The 15,420-nt window shown below is 37.7% G+C and overlaps 2 protein-coding genes across 5 annotated transcripts in view; one reads left to right on the forward strand and one right to left on the reverse strand.

Moving 5' to 3' along the window:
* Nucleotides 1-5,067, forward strand: part of mob2b (MOB kinase activator 2b) — a 41,079-nt gene extending 36,012 nt beyond the window's left edge. For all 3 annotated transcript variants that reach the window (XM_055173592.2, XM_055173593.2, XM_055173591.2), the window contains 2 exons: nt 2,333-2,457; nt 3,411-5,067. In XM_055173592.2, the coding sequence (XP_055029567.2) occupies nt 2,333-2,457; nt 3,411-3,682 (397 nt within the window). In that variant the 3' untranslated portion in view covers nt 3,683-5,067. The remainder of the gene's footprint in view (nt 1-2,332; nt 2,458-3,410) is intronic.
* Nucleotides 5,068-5,128: 61 nt separating this feature from the next.
* Nucleotides 5,129-15,420, reverse strand: part of abcc8b (ATP-binding cassette, sub-family C (CFTR/MRP), member 8b) — a 33,021-nt gene continuing 22,729 nt past the window's right edge. For both annotated transcript variants that reach the window (XM_073853443.1, XM_073853442.1), the window contains 14 exons: nt 14,986-15,152; nt 14,833-14,902; nt 11,746-11,903; nt 11,128-11,220; nt 10,932-11,034; nt 10,284-10,397; nt 10,067-10,187; nt 9,329-9,459; nt 8,323-8,401; nt 8,129-8,237; nt 7,931-8,034; nt 7,720-7,853; nt 7,571-7,633; nt 5,129-5,399 (listed from right to left, as the gene is read on the reverse strand). In XM_073853443.1, coding sequence (XP_073709544.1) covers nt 5,262-5,399; nt 7,571-7,633; nt 7,720-7,853; nt 7,931-8,034; nt 8,129-8,237; nt 8,323-8,401; nt 9,329-9,459; nt 10,067-10,187; nt 10,284-10,397; nt 10,932-11,034; nt 11,128-11,220; nt 11,746-11,903; nt 14,833-14,902; nt 14,986-15,152 — 1,584 coding nt within the window. In that variant the 3' untranslated portion in view covers nt 5,129-5,261. The remainder of the gene's footprint in view (nt 5,400-7,570; nt 7,634-7,719; nt 7,854-7,930; nt 8,035-8,128; nt 8,238-8,322; nt 8,402-9,328; nt 9,460-10,066; nt 10,188-10,283; nt 10,398-10,931; nt 11,035-11,127; nt 11,221-11,745; nt 11,904-14,832; nt 14,903-14,985; nt 15,153-15,420) is intronic.

Consider the following 15,420-nt stretch of genomic DNA (forward strand, 5'->3'; position numbering starts at 1 on the left):
GATGTTGCGCAGCTGACAAAAATAGTAACCTTGGTATTTTTTAATAGCAGGGGACTATTTTCGGGCAGTGCGTGGTATCATTGCGCCTCCTGCAGCCATGTTGCAGCAGCGTAATCCTTGATTATTACGCCAGAATAAGAGTATAGTTCCTAACCATATCTGCCTAGAAAATCGCAACTTTTAATTTTCAGTCGGTCTTGGTGCATGAAATAACTACAGAGGAGTCAAGTTTTAAATTGGAAAAATATCCAAACTCTTTGGTTATTTTTGAGTGCGATTCTAATGGTCTAATCCGATTCAATGGATTATGCTAAGCTATGCTAAAAGTGGCACCGCCAGACCCGGAGATCGGCTGAATGGATTCCAAAACGGTAAAAATCAAATGTTCAACTCTAGGTGTGCTGGAAAATGAGCATATTTTCAAAGAGGTGGAATGTCCCTTTAAAGGAGAAAATATTGAAATGTTTGAATATTCTCCATTGTAGTCAAACTCCATAATAGGATGATTTTGAAATATGAATACCGTTTTAAAACGTCGGTTGTGATTGTCTGGTTTATGATAAAGCTTTTAGTGGAGATTCACTTGATCTGGGTCACAAATGGGCTGATAGGAACTTGAGGGGAGTACAGACAGTTTATAACTGTAAAGTATCATAAATATCCTACTTTAACCAGGATGCGGTTACAGACAAGATTGGTTAATGAACACCCATGCAGCAGAAAGCATGTCAGACTGGTGTTGTAAACTCACTTTGAAACTCAGATGTTGACATCTCCACCAGTCACCTGTCTTGTTAAGCATGCAACTTGTGTGTCATTATGCTGGAAAAAAATTAGTGCTGCCTTGCGATTAATCGTTTGCAGAATAAAGGTTTTTGTTTATATAATATATGTGTACTGTGTATGGGTGATTCTCACTAAAACTTGGTTTTAAAAATGTCAAGCATGAAAATGTAAAAATAGCTTTAATTTTCTTTTTTTCCCACCAGACATTGAAAAACAAAGTCTGGAGTAAATGGGAACATTAATTTAAAAACTTTTACTTATCATTTAACACTTTTTGTAACATAATTTAAAAAATTAGTCCTAAAAAATCTCATTACCGCAACATTCAGAAAACATCAACACTGACATATTTTCAAAATGACATGACAAACCTGAAAGAACATAATTTGGAGATTCTGCACATGCATTTAAAATCAAAGTATTATGCTTCTATTAATTAAATTAACATTTAATAAGCATCTGTTGCGGTAATGATAATCAAAATGTCGTGTAAGCATTCTGACAAGATAATATTTCAAATTAACTGTAAAAAAATTATCTTACCTGGTAGCCATCTTGAAGTAACTGGTCCATGTGCTTGGTGACTCAAAATCAAACTTTATTAAAATTCTGTATGTGTGCTTAAACTGTTCTCAAAAAGTGTTGCGGAGGATGAGAGCATCAGGCATCGACACATCATTTTCCTAATTTTTCTTCATTATTATTATACATCAATATTCAGTAAATATTTTTCTGTCATCTAAAGTAGTCTAGCAAAACATCCATTTATTTTTTTTCTTAATATTTTTGTGTTCATTTGATTAAATTACAACATAACGCATGTTCAAACACAGCCGGACACATTGCGGTAATGAGAATTTCAGCAGAAAATGAGATAAAATTTCCAATTATAAATTCTTATGTTGAAATCACACATTGTGCAAGGTAGAACAGAGTATTGTGTTAATTTTGATGCTTTTTAATGTTACTATATTACACATTTTAAAGCTAAAATCATTAGTGCCGTGGTGTTTCAATGGTTTCGTGAGAATCACCCGTATAATAATTATGTATACACACACACGCATGTATATAATTAAGAAACATTTGTATGCGTATATACATTTTTATATTTATATATAAAATGTATATTATATAAAAATATAGATATTTATTATATAAATATATTTTTCTCTTAAAATTCTACATGTATGTGTGTGTATTTATATACTCATAATTATTATACACAGCACACACACATATATTATGTAAACAAAAACTTTTATTCTGCAAAGAAGCATTAGAAAAAATAGACACACACACATTGTTTTTGGTTGTGTTAGTGGTGCATAGCCCAATGCTAGTTACTGGGGATGGTTTCCAAGGCTATAAAAAGTAATAGCCCTCTTGTCTTCAATAATCCACAACATTTAAAGTTTCATTCATGTCTGTGGTACGAGTTGCTTGCCAGAGTTAAATACTAAGGTCTCGAAAAACTTGCTGTGGTTGAACGAAATGATAGACTTTTAATATCTCCTACTAATAATCTCTTTTTTTTCGCCCTAAGGACATACTACTGGATTGATGAAAAAGGGAAAAAGACAAAATGCACAGCACCGCAGTACGTGGACTTTGTCATGAGTTCAGTTCAGAAGCTTGTGACAGATGAGGACATCTTTCCCACTAAATATGGTAAGTCTTTATTTCCACCTAGTGGAGGAATATATGAACTGCATGACCAAGGACAAACTGCTAGTTTAACTTGAATTTTATTTATAAAGAGTGACTTTTGTTATGATTATTTATTTTATGATTAAGTAAACAAGGTTCCCACGGGTCCTTGAAAGTTTGTGAATCTGAGGGATAAAATTCAAAGCCCTGGGAAGTTTTTAAAAATATACATATATAGATACAGGTCATTGAAAGTGCTTGAATCTATTTTATGCAAGAAGTTTTCTGGAAAAAAATCCATATTATTCCCTGTGTAGTGTTTTCTAGCCTTTTAAGCACACTTGCTAAACTGTTCGCTATAAATGCTTATATCTTCTGTATGGGAATGTTGATTCATACCAAAATGCTTCATGTTTGACACATGAAAACGTCTCGGGTTACGTATGTAACTGTTGTTCCCTAAGAAGGGAACGAGACGCTGCGTCTCCCTTGCCATACCTCCTGTGTCCCTGTAATGCCGTCTTTGGCAATATTTCAGATAGCGATATACTTCCTGGCTCCCCCGTCACCCTGTCTTTGTCGTTAAGCCTCACCATTGATTGAATTTGATATACACATCAGACGCACTTAACACTGGAGGCGTTCCCAAAGTGTCACCGCAGTGACGTAGCGCGAGTTCCCTCAAAAGGGAACTGTAACAATGTATCTTTAAAGGTAACACGATGTAACCTTGCTCTCACTTGAAATGTGTCCCCAAATTTAGTCCTTGATTTTGAAGGTATTGGACCTGAAAAGTCCTTGAAAGTCCTTTTTTATTGGCTTTTTAGTATTTTGGATTGGTGCCTGTTAAAAAAATGATTCCAGTTGAATAATAATAATAATAATAATATGAGAAGCCACATGAAAGTAAAAAATGAATTGGTTAAAATGGAAAACCATGCATTAATATATCTCTGTTTTTTCTCTCTACATAGGTAAAGAATTTCCTAACACGTTCGACACACTGGTGAAAAAAATCTGCAAGTATCTCTTCCACGTGCTGGCCCATATCTACTGGTCCCACTACAAGGAAACGGTGGCGATGGACCTGCACGGACATCTGAACACACTGTACACACATTTCATCGTTTTTATAAGGGAATTCAATCTGATGGACCCCAAGGAGACATCCATAATGGACGACCTGACAGAGGCCCTCTGCACCCCGCTTCCCCCTCAGCCACAGAACCACGTGACGGAGAGATGAGACCCACGGTCGCGCTCTCTGCACCTGCCAAGACGGGGTTCACCCTTCCCCTTACCAGGGAGGTGAGAAGGACTACACCAGTCGCAATGCTGCTGGGACTCATAGACCTTTCACCCTTCCAGAACATTGTTCTCTTTAGGACCCAGTAAGGAGTGGTCAGCCAGGCCTGCAGGGGGCAGCAGCACTTGCTGAATAACCTCAGTGTGTCTGCCCTGTCTGTGAGCCTAACCCTTTAACCAAGAACAACTCGATTATTTTTCTTTTTGTTCCTCCCGTTTACAAATTGACAGAAGGCCGTTTTATGTTTCGCACCTATAGGACAAAAAGTAGCCCTTTATGCGTGTTTGATGTTAGTATAACACAAGGATGCTAGATCTATCTTAACATAGCAGCACTTTTCCCCTCTTGGTTCTTATAAGGGTGAGATGTTGGCCTGGTTCTTCAGAGCCTCATGTATGGTATAAAGTTTTTTTTATTTTATAGGGTAAAAGGGGTGTGTGTGTCTGTGTGTGTGCGCGTGTTAACGGCTTTTGCACTCAGGAACTGAGAGAGCTGTCAATGCTACCTGCTTACCCATAAGCCTCTCAGTGTCACTTTACTCATCTTAAAGCAATCCCATCAGCCCCTCTTTTGACCAAACGGCTCCTGTATTAGCCCACGGATTAAGTCTCACATGGGATAAACTTCTGTTGAATATTAGCATGCTAACCACTGTGGATGAGATGGTCTGTCGCACAGAGGTTTAAGTGGCTTAACTTAAAATTAGGCTGCTGTTTTAGTTCTACCTAGGGAGCGTTGGTGACTTCAGGGCCTGGGTTCATGCGTTTTCTCTCGAGTGACAAAGACATTTGTGTTGTCTGCTAAAATTGAATCGAAAAACGCCGCTACTCGGGTTCTGGAAGCCGTACGCCCCATTGAAAAGTCCAAATGCGTTGATGTTTTGAAGAGAGTAAAGTGTCTTGGGTGCAGCAGCAGAATGCAGGAGAACATGGGCTTGTAATCATGTCTAGCCTCGTTTTAAAAAGACAATTTCTGAATGGAAAAGAATGTAAATTTAGTCTCTATGCTATCGATTGTAAAGATTATTATTATCTCAGAGAGCGAGACAAAAGTGTGCAAGACAGAGCAAAAGATGTTTTAGTTCACCCTTCATCACTGTTAAAGAGAGCTCGGCTAGGCTGACCTCTTTGTAAGAAGACTTACGGACCTTTTCCTTTTAATTTATTTCTTTTTTTTGTCCGTTTTGGTTTATAGTTGAGAGTTTTCAGGGCTCCTCAGTTCTGGCTTTTTGTTTTACGTATTTTAATAATACTTAAGTTAAAAGCGATTTAATATTTTAAGCTCTGCAAATTATAACCTAATAAAATATTTAAAAGTCACAAAAATGGTCTTTGTTTTGGTTTTCTTTTCATCATGAATTTGATAAAACCTCACGCTGCAGATAAAACACATTGCTGAGACACTCCTTTGGTATATAGTTCATAAAGTATACAAGTTTATTATTTTACAATACAAATAATATACAAGCTGTATAAAACCACACATAAACCAAATCCTATATGAAGCCTTTATCCATACATCACTTGTCCGCTCGGACAAACGCAGAGAAAACGCTGTCCTTTTGGTCCAGTAGGACATCAGGCTCATCGTATTCAAGAATGGCACCGTGCTTCATCACGATCACAACGTCTGACCCCAGGATGGTATGAACACGATGCTGTAAAACACCAGAGACAGACAATTTCTTCGACTACTTGCTGACCACAGTGAGTCTTTAATAGCTAGAGCCTGTCATGTATCTAAAGTCGCCATGAAACAGAAGTAGCAATAGGCTTTATGCCCAGCTGCACTACTTCCTGAACTTCAGCCAGCTCCTTGTTTCCTGTCTGCCATTATTGGACAAACTGATTCATTCAGGTGTGCCTGACCTCAGTAGTCACAACAACAATAATCAGACACACCTGGATTAATCAGTTTGTCCAATAATGGCAGACAGGAAACAAGGAGCTGGCTGAAGTTCAGGAAGTAGTGCAGCTGGGCATAAAGCCTATTGCCTTATTTTCCACTTGGTGGGGTATATCTGATTGAAATGATATAAGGCAGGGCTGGATTTGAATTTGTCCATCGATGATTGATTGGATCATTTGATGTTGCTAATAATCGGAGCGATCTTCTCCTGGACACCGCCCACCTGACATACCATATGACCGGAAATAAAGAGAGATCGTTTTGAGGGGGGGAGTTGCGTTTTTGATTAAAGTTTATGAGAACACACACATTGTTTAAAAACGAAGCTCACAGCTAAGTCATTTGTAAAAAAATTACTGCAATATTACAAAACAAATTACAGTTTTTAATTTAGTTTTCATGGCGACTTTAAACGTTCATTTGCAGTGTGTGAACAATGAAAAAAATCCACCATTTCCTCCTTTTGTAATCCCAATTATGCCAAAGCAGGCTCATTAGACGTGTTAATGTGATGTCACACTGATAAAGCCCTGCCCATGACCACTGACTGACTGGTTAATTTTACCCAAAAGCTCTTTTAAATGTGTTGGTTAGCATGTTGTTGCACTTATGTGGCTAAATATGCTATTATCTCAGACTGTATTCAAAGGAATCGCTTTGGGTGATTCTCGCAAAATTAGACTTATGAGGTGTCATGAAACATTTTGATAAAGTAAATGCAAAATAAGAAGCATACAGTTACAAACATCTCTTCATGTACTATTTTGCACATGATTTCAAATGACATCATACAAAACAATTTTGTTGTTTTTTTCCACATTTAAGGGGAAAATTTTCATTACCGCAATGTGTCCATGACAGGATTTGGGTTCTTTGACATGGAAATATTGATAATTAAAAAATCTAAAAATAAATAAAAAGCTTCAGTGCATATTATACTATAAACATTTACAGTAAAGAAACATGTGGTATTTGGTGATTATTGGTAAATGTAGAGACAATAATAAGGAATATAAATGTGTCCAAGACCAATTGTTTTTTTTTTAATTATTGTTTAAGCTTTCAAGGAACTAACATTTAAAAAAAATTGTTGGAAGGGACATATTTGACTGTGACACTCAAGATGGCTACAAGGTAAGCAGTTCTTATTTTGAAATAAGATTTTGAAATTTTGTTTGTCATAGTACCTAGACAACTTTTTACTTCTCATTACCGAAACATGAGTTTGTAATGCATATTTAATGCAATATCATATTGCGGTAATGATAATTTTTGATAATGATAATCTAAAAAAAATGTAAATAATTCTATAGGAAAAAAATTAAATCCTCTAACCATTATTTTTATAGTAAGTTCAGACCTTAATCTTATATGTGCCAAAAAATTGGCTTCAAGGGCTTTTTTATAATTCTGATGCTGGACATCTTCTAAATCTGGATTTCGTGAGAATCATCCATTTGCATTTAAAGGAACACACATGAAACAGCGCTTTTTGCATTTTTGACATGCTATAATAAATGATCTGTGGGGTATTTTAAGCTGAACCTTCTAGGACACCTGAGACTTGTAAAAATGGGCATAATATGTGCTCTTTAAAAAAAGTATTGCTTGGGGTTTTCTGGTTCCTATGGAAGTACAGGTAGATGGTCACACCTCAGTCCCCCCATAGTAATCAGAAAACCCTTCAAGATTCAAAAGAAACCTAAAAATTGCACAGCATTTGGGTTTTGAAGAACAAAGAAGGACAATGAGAGTTAAAACGACATGAGGGTGAATAAATAATAGCAATAGCATTTTCATTTCTGGAGGCTTTATGTGTATATTTTATACAATGTTAAAATACGAAATCCTATTCCAATATTTTTTTCCAACAGCTCAAAAATGTTAATCTATACACGTATAGGGAAAGTATATACTCACTGCTATTGTGACCACCGTCCTATCGGCAAAAGCGGTCATGACCACTTTCTGCAGAATGCTTTCCTGTAAGAAGGTACACTTTTCAGATTATGTAAACATTACACGTGCCAAAAATAAATAAATAAATAAATACTATGTGTTGTTCTCACTGTGGCCATATCAATAGATGCTGTAGCTTCATCCATTATAAGTATACTGCTCTTCCTGACAAAAGCTCGAGCCAGACAGAAAAGTTGTCTCTGACCCTGGCTGAAATTCTCTCCTCCCTCTGTAACCATCGCGTCTGTAGAGCAAACAGAAAATTTGTTAAATTCAACAGCCCTTCATACCACTTTTTATTGTATCAAAACTCTATCTAACCTAATCCACCAGGTAAAGCTTTAACAACCGGCATCAGCTGAGCAATTTCAAGAGCTTCCCAAAGCATTTTATCTGTGGCCTTTCTCTCTGGATCCAGATTAAACCTAAGAGAATGACACATAAATAATTCAGAGAATCATTATCGAGGTCTTAACAAGTACACACACGCTTAAACCTTTAACAGTATAAAAGCATTACCTTATCGTTCCACTAAATAAAACAGGATCCTGTAGAATGATGGAAAACTTTGATCGTAGACTGTGAAGAGGCAGCTTTGCTATATCAATACCATCAATAATAATTTGACCTGAAAAGAAAACACATGCACTTGTAAAGACCTGCTAAGCAACTGAACATGATCAATCTTTTTCGATTGTGATATGTATTGTTACCCTCAAACGTGTCCACCAATCTGAAAAGTGCTAAAGAAAAGGACGACTTTCCGCTTCCTGTCCTTCCACATATTCCCACCTGGAAATAAAACATTATGCAGTTATAATCCATCCGGCAATTTCACTATGTCCAGTATCACCTCTGAATAGAGTGCCGCAGGGATGACGTATTTTTGTAGGCTAACCCGGAAGTTGGCAGGACACTGTTTCCCTCACAAAAAAGATCCATGCATTTTTCTCATAGACTTATCGCAAAATATAAGCTATGAGTTTAACAAAAATTAAAGACATAACAAGTAAGTCTTCAGTTACGAAAAAACATGGAAGGGATGGTTTCACGGAGAGGCTTATCCTAGTCCCAGACTAAAATGCATGTTTGAGTTGCCTTAATTTAAAAACTTGGGTTTTGTATGTAACTGTTGTTTCCTGAGAAGGGAATGAGACGCTGCGTCTCTCTTGCCATACATCCTGCGTCCCTATAACGCCGTCTTTGGCAATATTTCAGATAGCGATATACTTCCTGGCTCCCGCGTCACCCTGTCTTTGTCGTTAAGCCTCACCATTGGTTGAATTTGATATACACATTCAGACGCACTTACCCCTGGAGGCGTCTCCAAAGTGTCACCGCAGCAACGCAGCTTGAGTTCCCTCGAAAGGGAACTGTAACAATGTATCTTAAAGGGTCACAATGTAACCTTGCTCTCACTTGAAATGTGTCCCCACATTTAGTCCTTGAATTTGAGGGTATTGGACCTGGAAAGTCCTTGAAAGGTCCTTGAATTTGACGTTAACCAAGGTGTGGGAACCCTGCATACTATATAGTAGGCAAAAAGCACTACTTCGCCTACGATATAGTATGGAAGTAGGCAGTTTCGTACGCAGCATGAAGTCTATGGGAAAAATTAAGGGCTTTTTTTGCGCCGGGAACCGTATCCCGCTAACTTCCAGGGTTGGCCTACAAAAATACATCATCCCTGCGGCACTCTATAGCTGGGTAATGTATGACCTTTTGTCCGGGTTTAATGTGAGCATTGACGTGTCTTAGTACAGGTTTTAAGCTGCTGTCATAGCGCACACTCAGATTTTTGATCTGGATCTCTCCGTATTTCGGCCATCCTGCAGGAATCTGAGCTGGAGCTGAAATGACATGACATTAAATCTGGTGATCAAAACAGGTTAAAAAACATGTTCTGTTATATGAAGTATTTTATATTATAATAATAATAATATCACTATGTACATTTTATATAATTTATTTTTAATTTACCGCATGTGCACTTTTACGTTTGTGCGTTACAAAAATATTATTATTATTAATTAATAATTATGAAATAAATTATTATTATTATTGTTAATTAATTTTATTTAAATGCTCATTTATATATGAATTTTTATCTATAATTAAACTGACATTAATGAATTATACAGGGATACAACAATGACGTGGCAAGAACACAACACACCTAAACAAATGATTTTCAATAACTTGTCCAGTCATTTTCATTAAGACTTCAAAAGCCCCAACAAAATTTTGTTGACTAAGTATTATTATACACCAACCTGAGAGACCAATCAGCGGATTGAGATTAGACCAAGCACTGTTTAATTTGCAAATGAATCAATTGTCTGATTTGTTCTTTTCAAAGTAAAATGCTTCACGATTCAGTATGATTCTGTAGTACTGTAACTGTACTTTCCTCCTCGGTTTCCAATCATAGCTCTTAATCATTCCTCATATACTCACTCATGAGTCCATCATAAGTCTCAGGCTGTGTGTTTATCAGACTGTTGACTCTCTTCACGCAGCCCAGCTGAACCTCCATGTCTGCCAGATTACGCACAATCCAGTTGAGGAAGTTTGACACCTGCACAGATATCAGTGAAAGACTGTTCAACATCTGCTTAAGGCCGTTTAGCACTTTGACAGGCAGGTGCATGGATTGTTTATGTATATAGTTTACCATGAGAGCGTACGTAAGCCCCAGCCCGACAAGCCCTGCCGAAAGCTGTCTGTATAATGCATTGCTTATAGAGGCCACAGCGGCTATGAGCACCACGAATGCCCCAATATACTCCTGCAAAAACATTAAAATAATACATAAACAAAAACACTGGACAGAGTTATGTAAAGAATAATTGACGACGGGCCATTGAATTATAAGAAAATAATGCACACCAATTTGGTAATGCGGCACGACGTGACGCGGAGTGGCGTTACACCGCAGGTGTGCATTATTTTCAAATAATTCAAAGGACCGGAGTAAATTATTCCGCTTATACCACGGTTACCACAAACATTGCTCTGGTGCCTATTTTTAAGACATTTGACAAGTTAGGTGTGCGGTTTACAGAAAAATAATCAACACCCATAGAACATTTCTGAGCCAATCAGAATGCAGCATTCAACAGACCCGTGGTATAATGTACTATATCCTGCTATTGATTAATCCTAACTTGCATTATAATATCATACCAAATGCATATTCAACATTTTTGATTATGCTTGTACACTGATACTAAGTATGTGTATATACACAGTAAATGTAACATAAACATATTTTAGGGTTATTATCATAATAAAAAGTATAAACTCATGGACAACTCATTACCATGCGGACCTCCAGCCAGCAATTGGCTGCCGAGAGAAAGAGGGAGGAGATGTTATTTGCATCTGTATGTTCAAGCAGTTTCTTCTTAAACTTCTGCTCGTGCCTGAGATTCAAATAAGTTAAATTAACATCTGATCAGTTCGCAGCTCCAGTGTGAATGATATGTATTTTGGATTAAAACATTAAAGGTGGTTACCTAAAAGCTCTGATGGTGGTAAGTCCCTGTATAGTCTGTGAGTAATGGGAAAGTAGAGGCAACTCGGTGCTGTCCTCCAACTGCTGCAGATCTCTACATACAGAAAACATATAGGGAGCATTTACAGACTGAGAAAATAATCATTTAGTAGAAACACAACATGCATAACACAACCTTATGCGTAATATATGCGAATATCTGAACAACCCATTTTAATGAATTGCGTATTTAGCATGCAGTGTGAAAAGTCACGCTATACATATGGCAAATTCCAATTTTGCGTGCATATGATACACCAGTCCTTCTTATTCACTTCTTTTCTGTCGTTTTATGTATTGGTTTCTCAATTTGTTCAGTTTTTTTTAACCAATGTCACCTGGATTTAGGGTTAGATTTGGATTTTGCTTTAGGATGTCATTTAATATATAGGTTTCCTCATGTTTTTGTCTATTTTTAAACCATGGTCACTTGTCATTTAAAAACCAATACATAAAACCACATGAAAAAGTAAACGGGAAGGACTGGCATATTATATGCGCTGGTGTATGTATTGCAGGATTTTCACAATGCGTGCTATTATACGCAAATCATAAGAATAGGCTGATTTGAAATACTGACCTGGATGCCACCCTGAAATACTTCTGAATGAAGTAACAGGCGATAGCCAATGGCAGTAGAGCAATGAGAAATACAGGTGTGACATAAGAGATCACACCAACTGCAGACACACACAGCAGCAGGGAACGACTCAAACACTCCATGGTGACGGGAATATGCTGGAATTATAACACAAATAATGTCTATGTGTGTCATTCAAAAATAAAGGCAGGAAGAAGAAAAACTTAAGGAATATAATACTGTATATATAGATTATACTGTAGCCTATATTACAAAAGATTAAGTAAATAGTATTAACATATTTCAGAATGGAGAGGAGCAGTTTCCCGGACTGGTTTATATTAATCAGGACTAGGCCTTAGTTATATTAGGACATTTAAAGGAACACATCGGCTTTTTGGGAATTTAGCTTATTCACCGTATCCCCCAGAGTTAGATAAGTCCATACTAACCTTTTTTTATGTCCGTGCGTCCCTTAACTCTGTCTGACGCACCCCCCGCTAGCCTAGCTAAGCACAAAGACTGAAAGTAAATAGCTCCAGCTAACATACTGCTCCCAAAATAATTTTCCTATTTATATTATGATTTGTATAGTCACAGCGTGTACAAATAACAAAGTCTTATGAGACACAGTCATCTTTTAACTGTGTACATACCAGTGGCGGCTCCAGAGATTTTCTGATGCAGGTGCTATGGGGATGCTCAACACTTAAGAGAAGGTGCTTTAAATTTTGGGGCGTTTCATTAAGGAGGTCGCATCAGACCACCCTTTATACGCGCGTACACGCCCGCATTAACTAGCCTATACTCGTTCCACGACTATGTAAAAGTATTCAACGCAAGGGCTATAGATACAACATACATAAGCCTGCTAATGTAAACCTCTGAAAATAATATTTTACTGTTCTTACTTCTGTCACAGTCTAGCCCTGAATACAACGGAGCAGCAAACGCAGCCACAGACACTGCACGCTTCGGCTCAGATCACGAAATCACACAGCCAGTTACTAACACTAGTGCTGAATCAGCATTTTTCTATTGTTGGAGCATCATAGGGTGACCATACGTGCCATTCTTCCCGGACCCGGACGCGTCCTGTCCAGGATTTCGGGTGCATCTTCTATAGAGGATTATTATTATTATTACAGAAAAGCAATCGTTACATTTTAAGGTAAGAATGAAACTAGGATTGTATATCTTGTGTTTTTAACTGAATGGCGTATGCGGTCAACAAATACGACTTCCGGAAGCCTGGGCCGGACGCGTCCGGGAGGAATGACACGTTTGGGGTATGCACCCTATAGATGTAATAATGCAGAACCAAGATTTGTGCTTTAACCACCAAATTAATTCAATTTGTAATAGCCAACAGAGGGGACGTCTTCACAACAAAACAGCATCATCAATGATGTTGACGCAGTCAAGGGTCCTCATTCTCTCTGTATTTATAGGCAACAGTGCCAGATTACTGGTCCTAGTGTCTCCACTGCTGTTCCTCGGGTAGTTTCTGGTGTATCCATTTTGGTGTATTTTACTTGGCTAAATTTCCAAACTCGCCATCAAAAACAAACTGCCGTGCTTTAAGGTCAAAAGTTCACCGGGCGCTGCACCCATTGGCCACAGATCACCTGTTTGGGCGTCATGATATTTTAGACAAAAATATATATTTTTAAATTATAATTTAATTCCCTTTTTTTAACAACATGAAAAGACTATTCAAACATGACATTAAAATATAAATATATAAAAAATTGCAGACATTTCTTGGGGGTTCTGGGCAGGTGCTATGGATATTATAGCCGGAGCTACAGCACCACCTAGCTCCTCCCTGGCGCCGCCACTGGTACATACTGGGAACTATATTCTCTGAAGGCGAAGCACTGCTACTTCGACGTAGTGGTATGCGCAACACTTGCACGAACTCTCTGCTTCTCACCACAGGGCTTCTCACGTGCTATGAACAAATCAGTCCGCCGGATTCCCTTATACGGTGAATAAGCTAAAGTCCCAAAAAGTCATTGTGTTCCTTTAAGTAGTTTTAACAGTTTTAAGCAGTTTGAACAACAACACTGGTTTGCATCTTGAGACAAAACAATGGCACTGATATACAGTATGTAAAGATATGCATTAAATTAAAGGCAGAGTCCACGATGTTTGAAAGCCAATGTTGATATTTGAAATCACCTAAACAAACACGCCCCTACCCCAATAGAATCTGGACCTTCTGTTGATAGACCCGCCCCACACATACGCAACCCGGCAAGGATGCCGGTTAGTAGACACGCTCCTTACTGCTGATTGGCTATAAGTGTGTTTTGGTAGTCGGCCCGTCTCCTTTTCCAACGCGTTTTTCAAACATCGTGGACTCCGCCTTTAAGGCAGCTCAAACATGCATTTTAGTTTGGGACTAGGATAAGCCTTGTCCAGGAAACATCTCCTTGGAGTAATGTGTGACCCTGCCTGTGTAAACCCAGGTAAAATGATTTTTTGCTATGAGTTAGGCCCAGTTTCAAAGACAATGCATGTTTGAGTTGTCTTAACTAATAACAACTTGCACAGACACATCTTAAAATATATCAGTGTCACTGTTTGTCTCAAGATCAGTAATGATTATAAGTCACATTTAAGCTACTTAAATACTTCATTTAACTAAGCCTTGTTTGATAAACCAGGCCTTACTGTTTTCTACACTAAATCATCTTACATAATGTTAAAAAATACATTTTGTGAAAATATAAGCTTGATGTCAATGATTTAAATCAAACTTCTTATTAGATTGTCGGGTGGTTTCCCAGAAATGGATTCTGGGATCCTAGTCCCCAAACTAAAATGCATGTTTGAGCTTAATTTACAAACACCTTGCATTGGCATATTTTATTGCAGTGCTGTTGTTTTGTCTCAAGATGCACACCTGTAATGTTTTTTGTAAGGTTTACTTGTAAAAAACTACTTAAATGTCCTAATATAACTAAGGCCTAGTCCTGGATTAATCTAAACCCTGTCTGGGAAACTGCCCCTATTAAGCCTTGATTTCAGACAGGGAAACCTATAGATTACAATATAACATTTTGTGTCTCTTTCATTTACCTGATCAATTGTGTTGGTATCGGTTGAGAACCTATTCAGAATGTTCCCTAGGGGAGTCGTTTCAAATAACCTGTGCACCACAAAAGCAAGAAGTAAACATCCTAAAGTCTTTGTATTGAAATATGAGGTAAAGTTATTGAGTTAAACACAGACCTCATTGGTGCAAGGACAGTGGTGCGCAGGAGGATGCAGTGAAGCTCCCTGGCCACCCGCAAACCCGTCCACTCCATTGCTAGAGATGTGACCAGACACAAGACTATACCCAGAACACATAATACACAGAATACCTGCAAGTATGATGAGTGACTGAACTCACAGTCCTGAGGAAGAGAGAAAACTAAATTCAATCATATTTTTAATCATTTAAATTTTTGCCCCTATAGCTGTCACTGGGGCAGTACCCTTAGGTAAAAGGCCTACTATGTAACATTCAGGCACAGATATGTATACATTTGGCACCAATATGTACCTTTGAGGTAGTAATATGCACTCTTTGGTACCACTGAGGTAATAATATGAATGGATTTTGCAGGTTCACAAACATCCAAACAATGTTATGAATGTGCGACAGTGTTTACATTTTTCAGA

This window comes from Misgurnus anguillicaudatus, chromosome 15 (assembly GCF_027580225.2).
Source record: "Misgurnus anguillicaudatus chromosome 15, ASM2758022v2, whole genome shotgun sequence".
Lineage (NCBI taxonomy): Eukaryota > Metazoa > Chordata > Actinopteri > Cypriniformes > Cobitidae > Misgurnus > Misgurnus anguillicaudatus.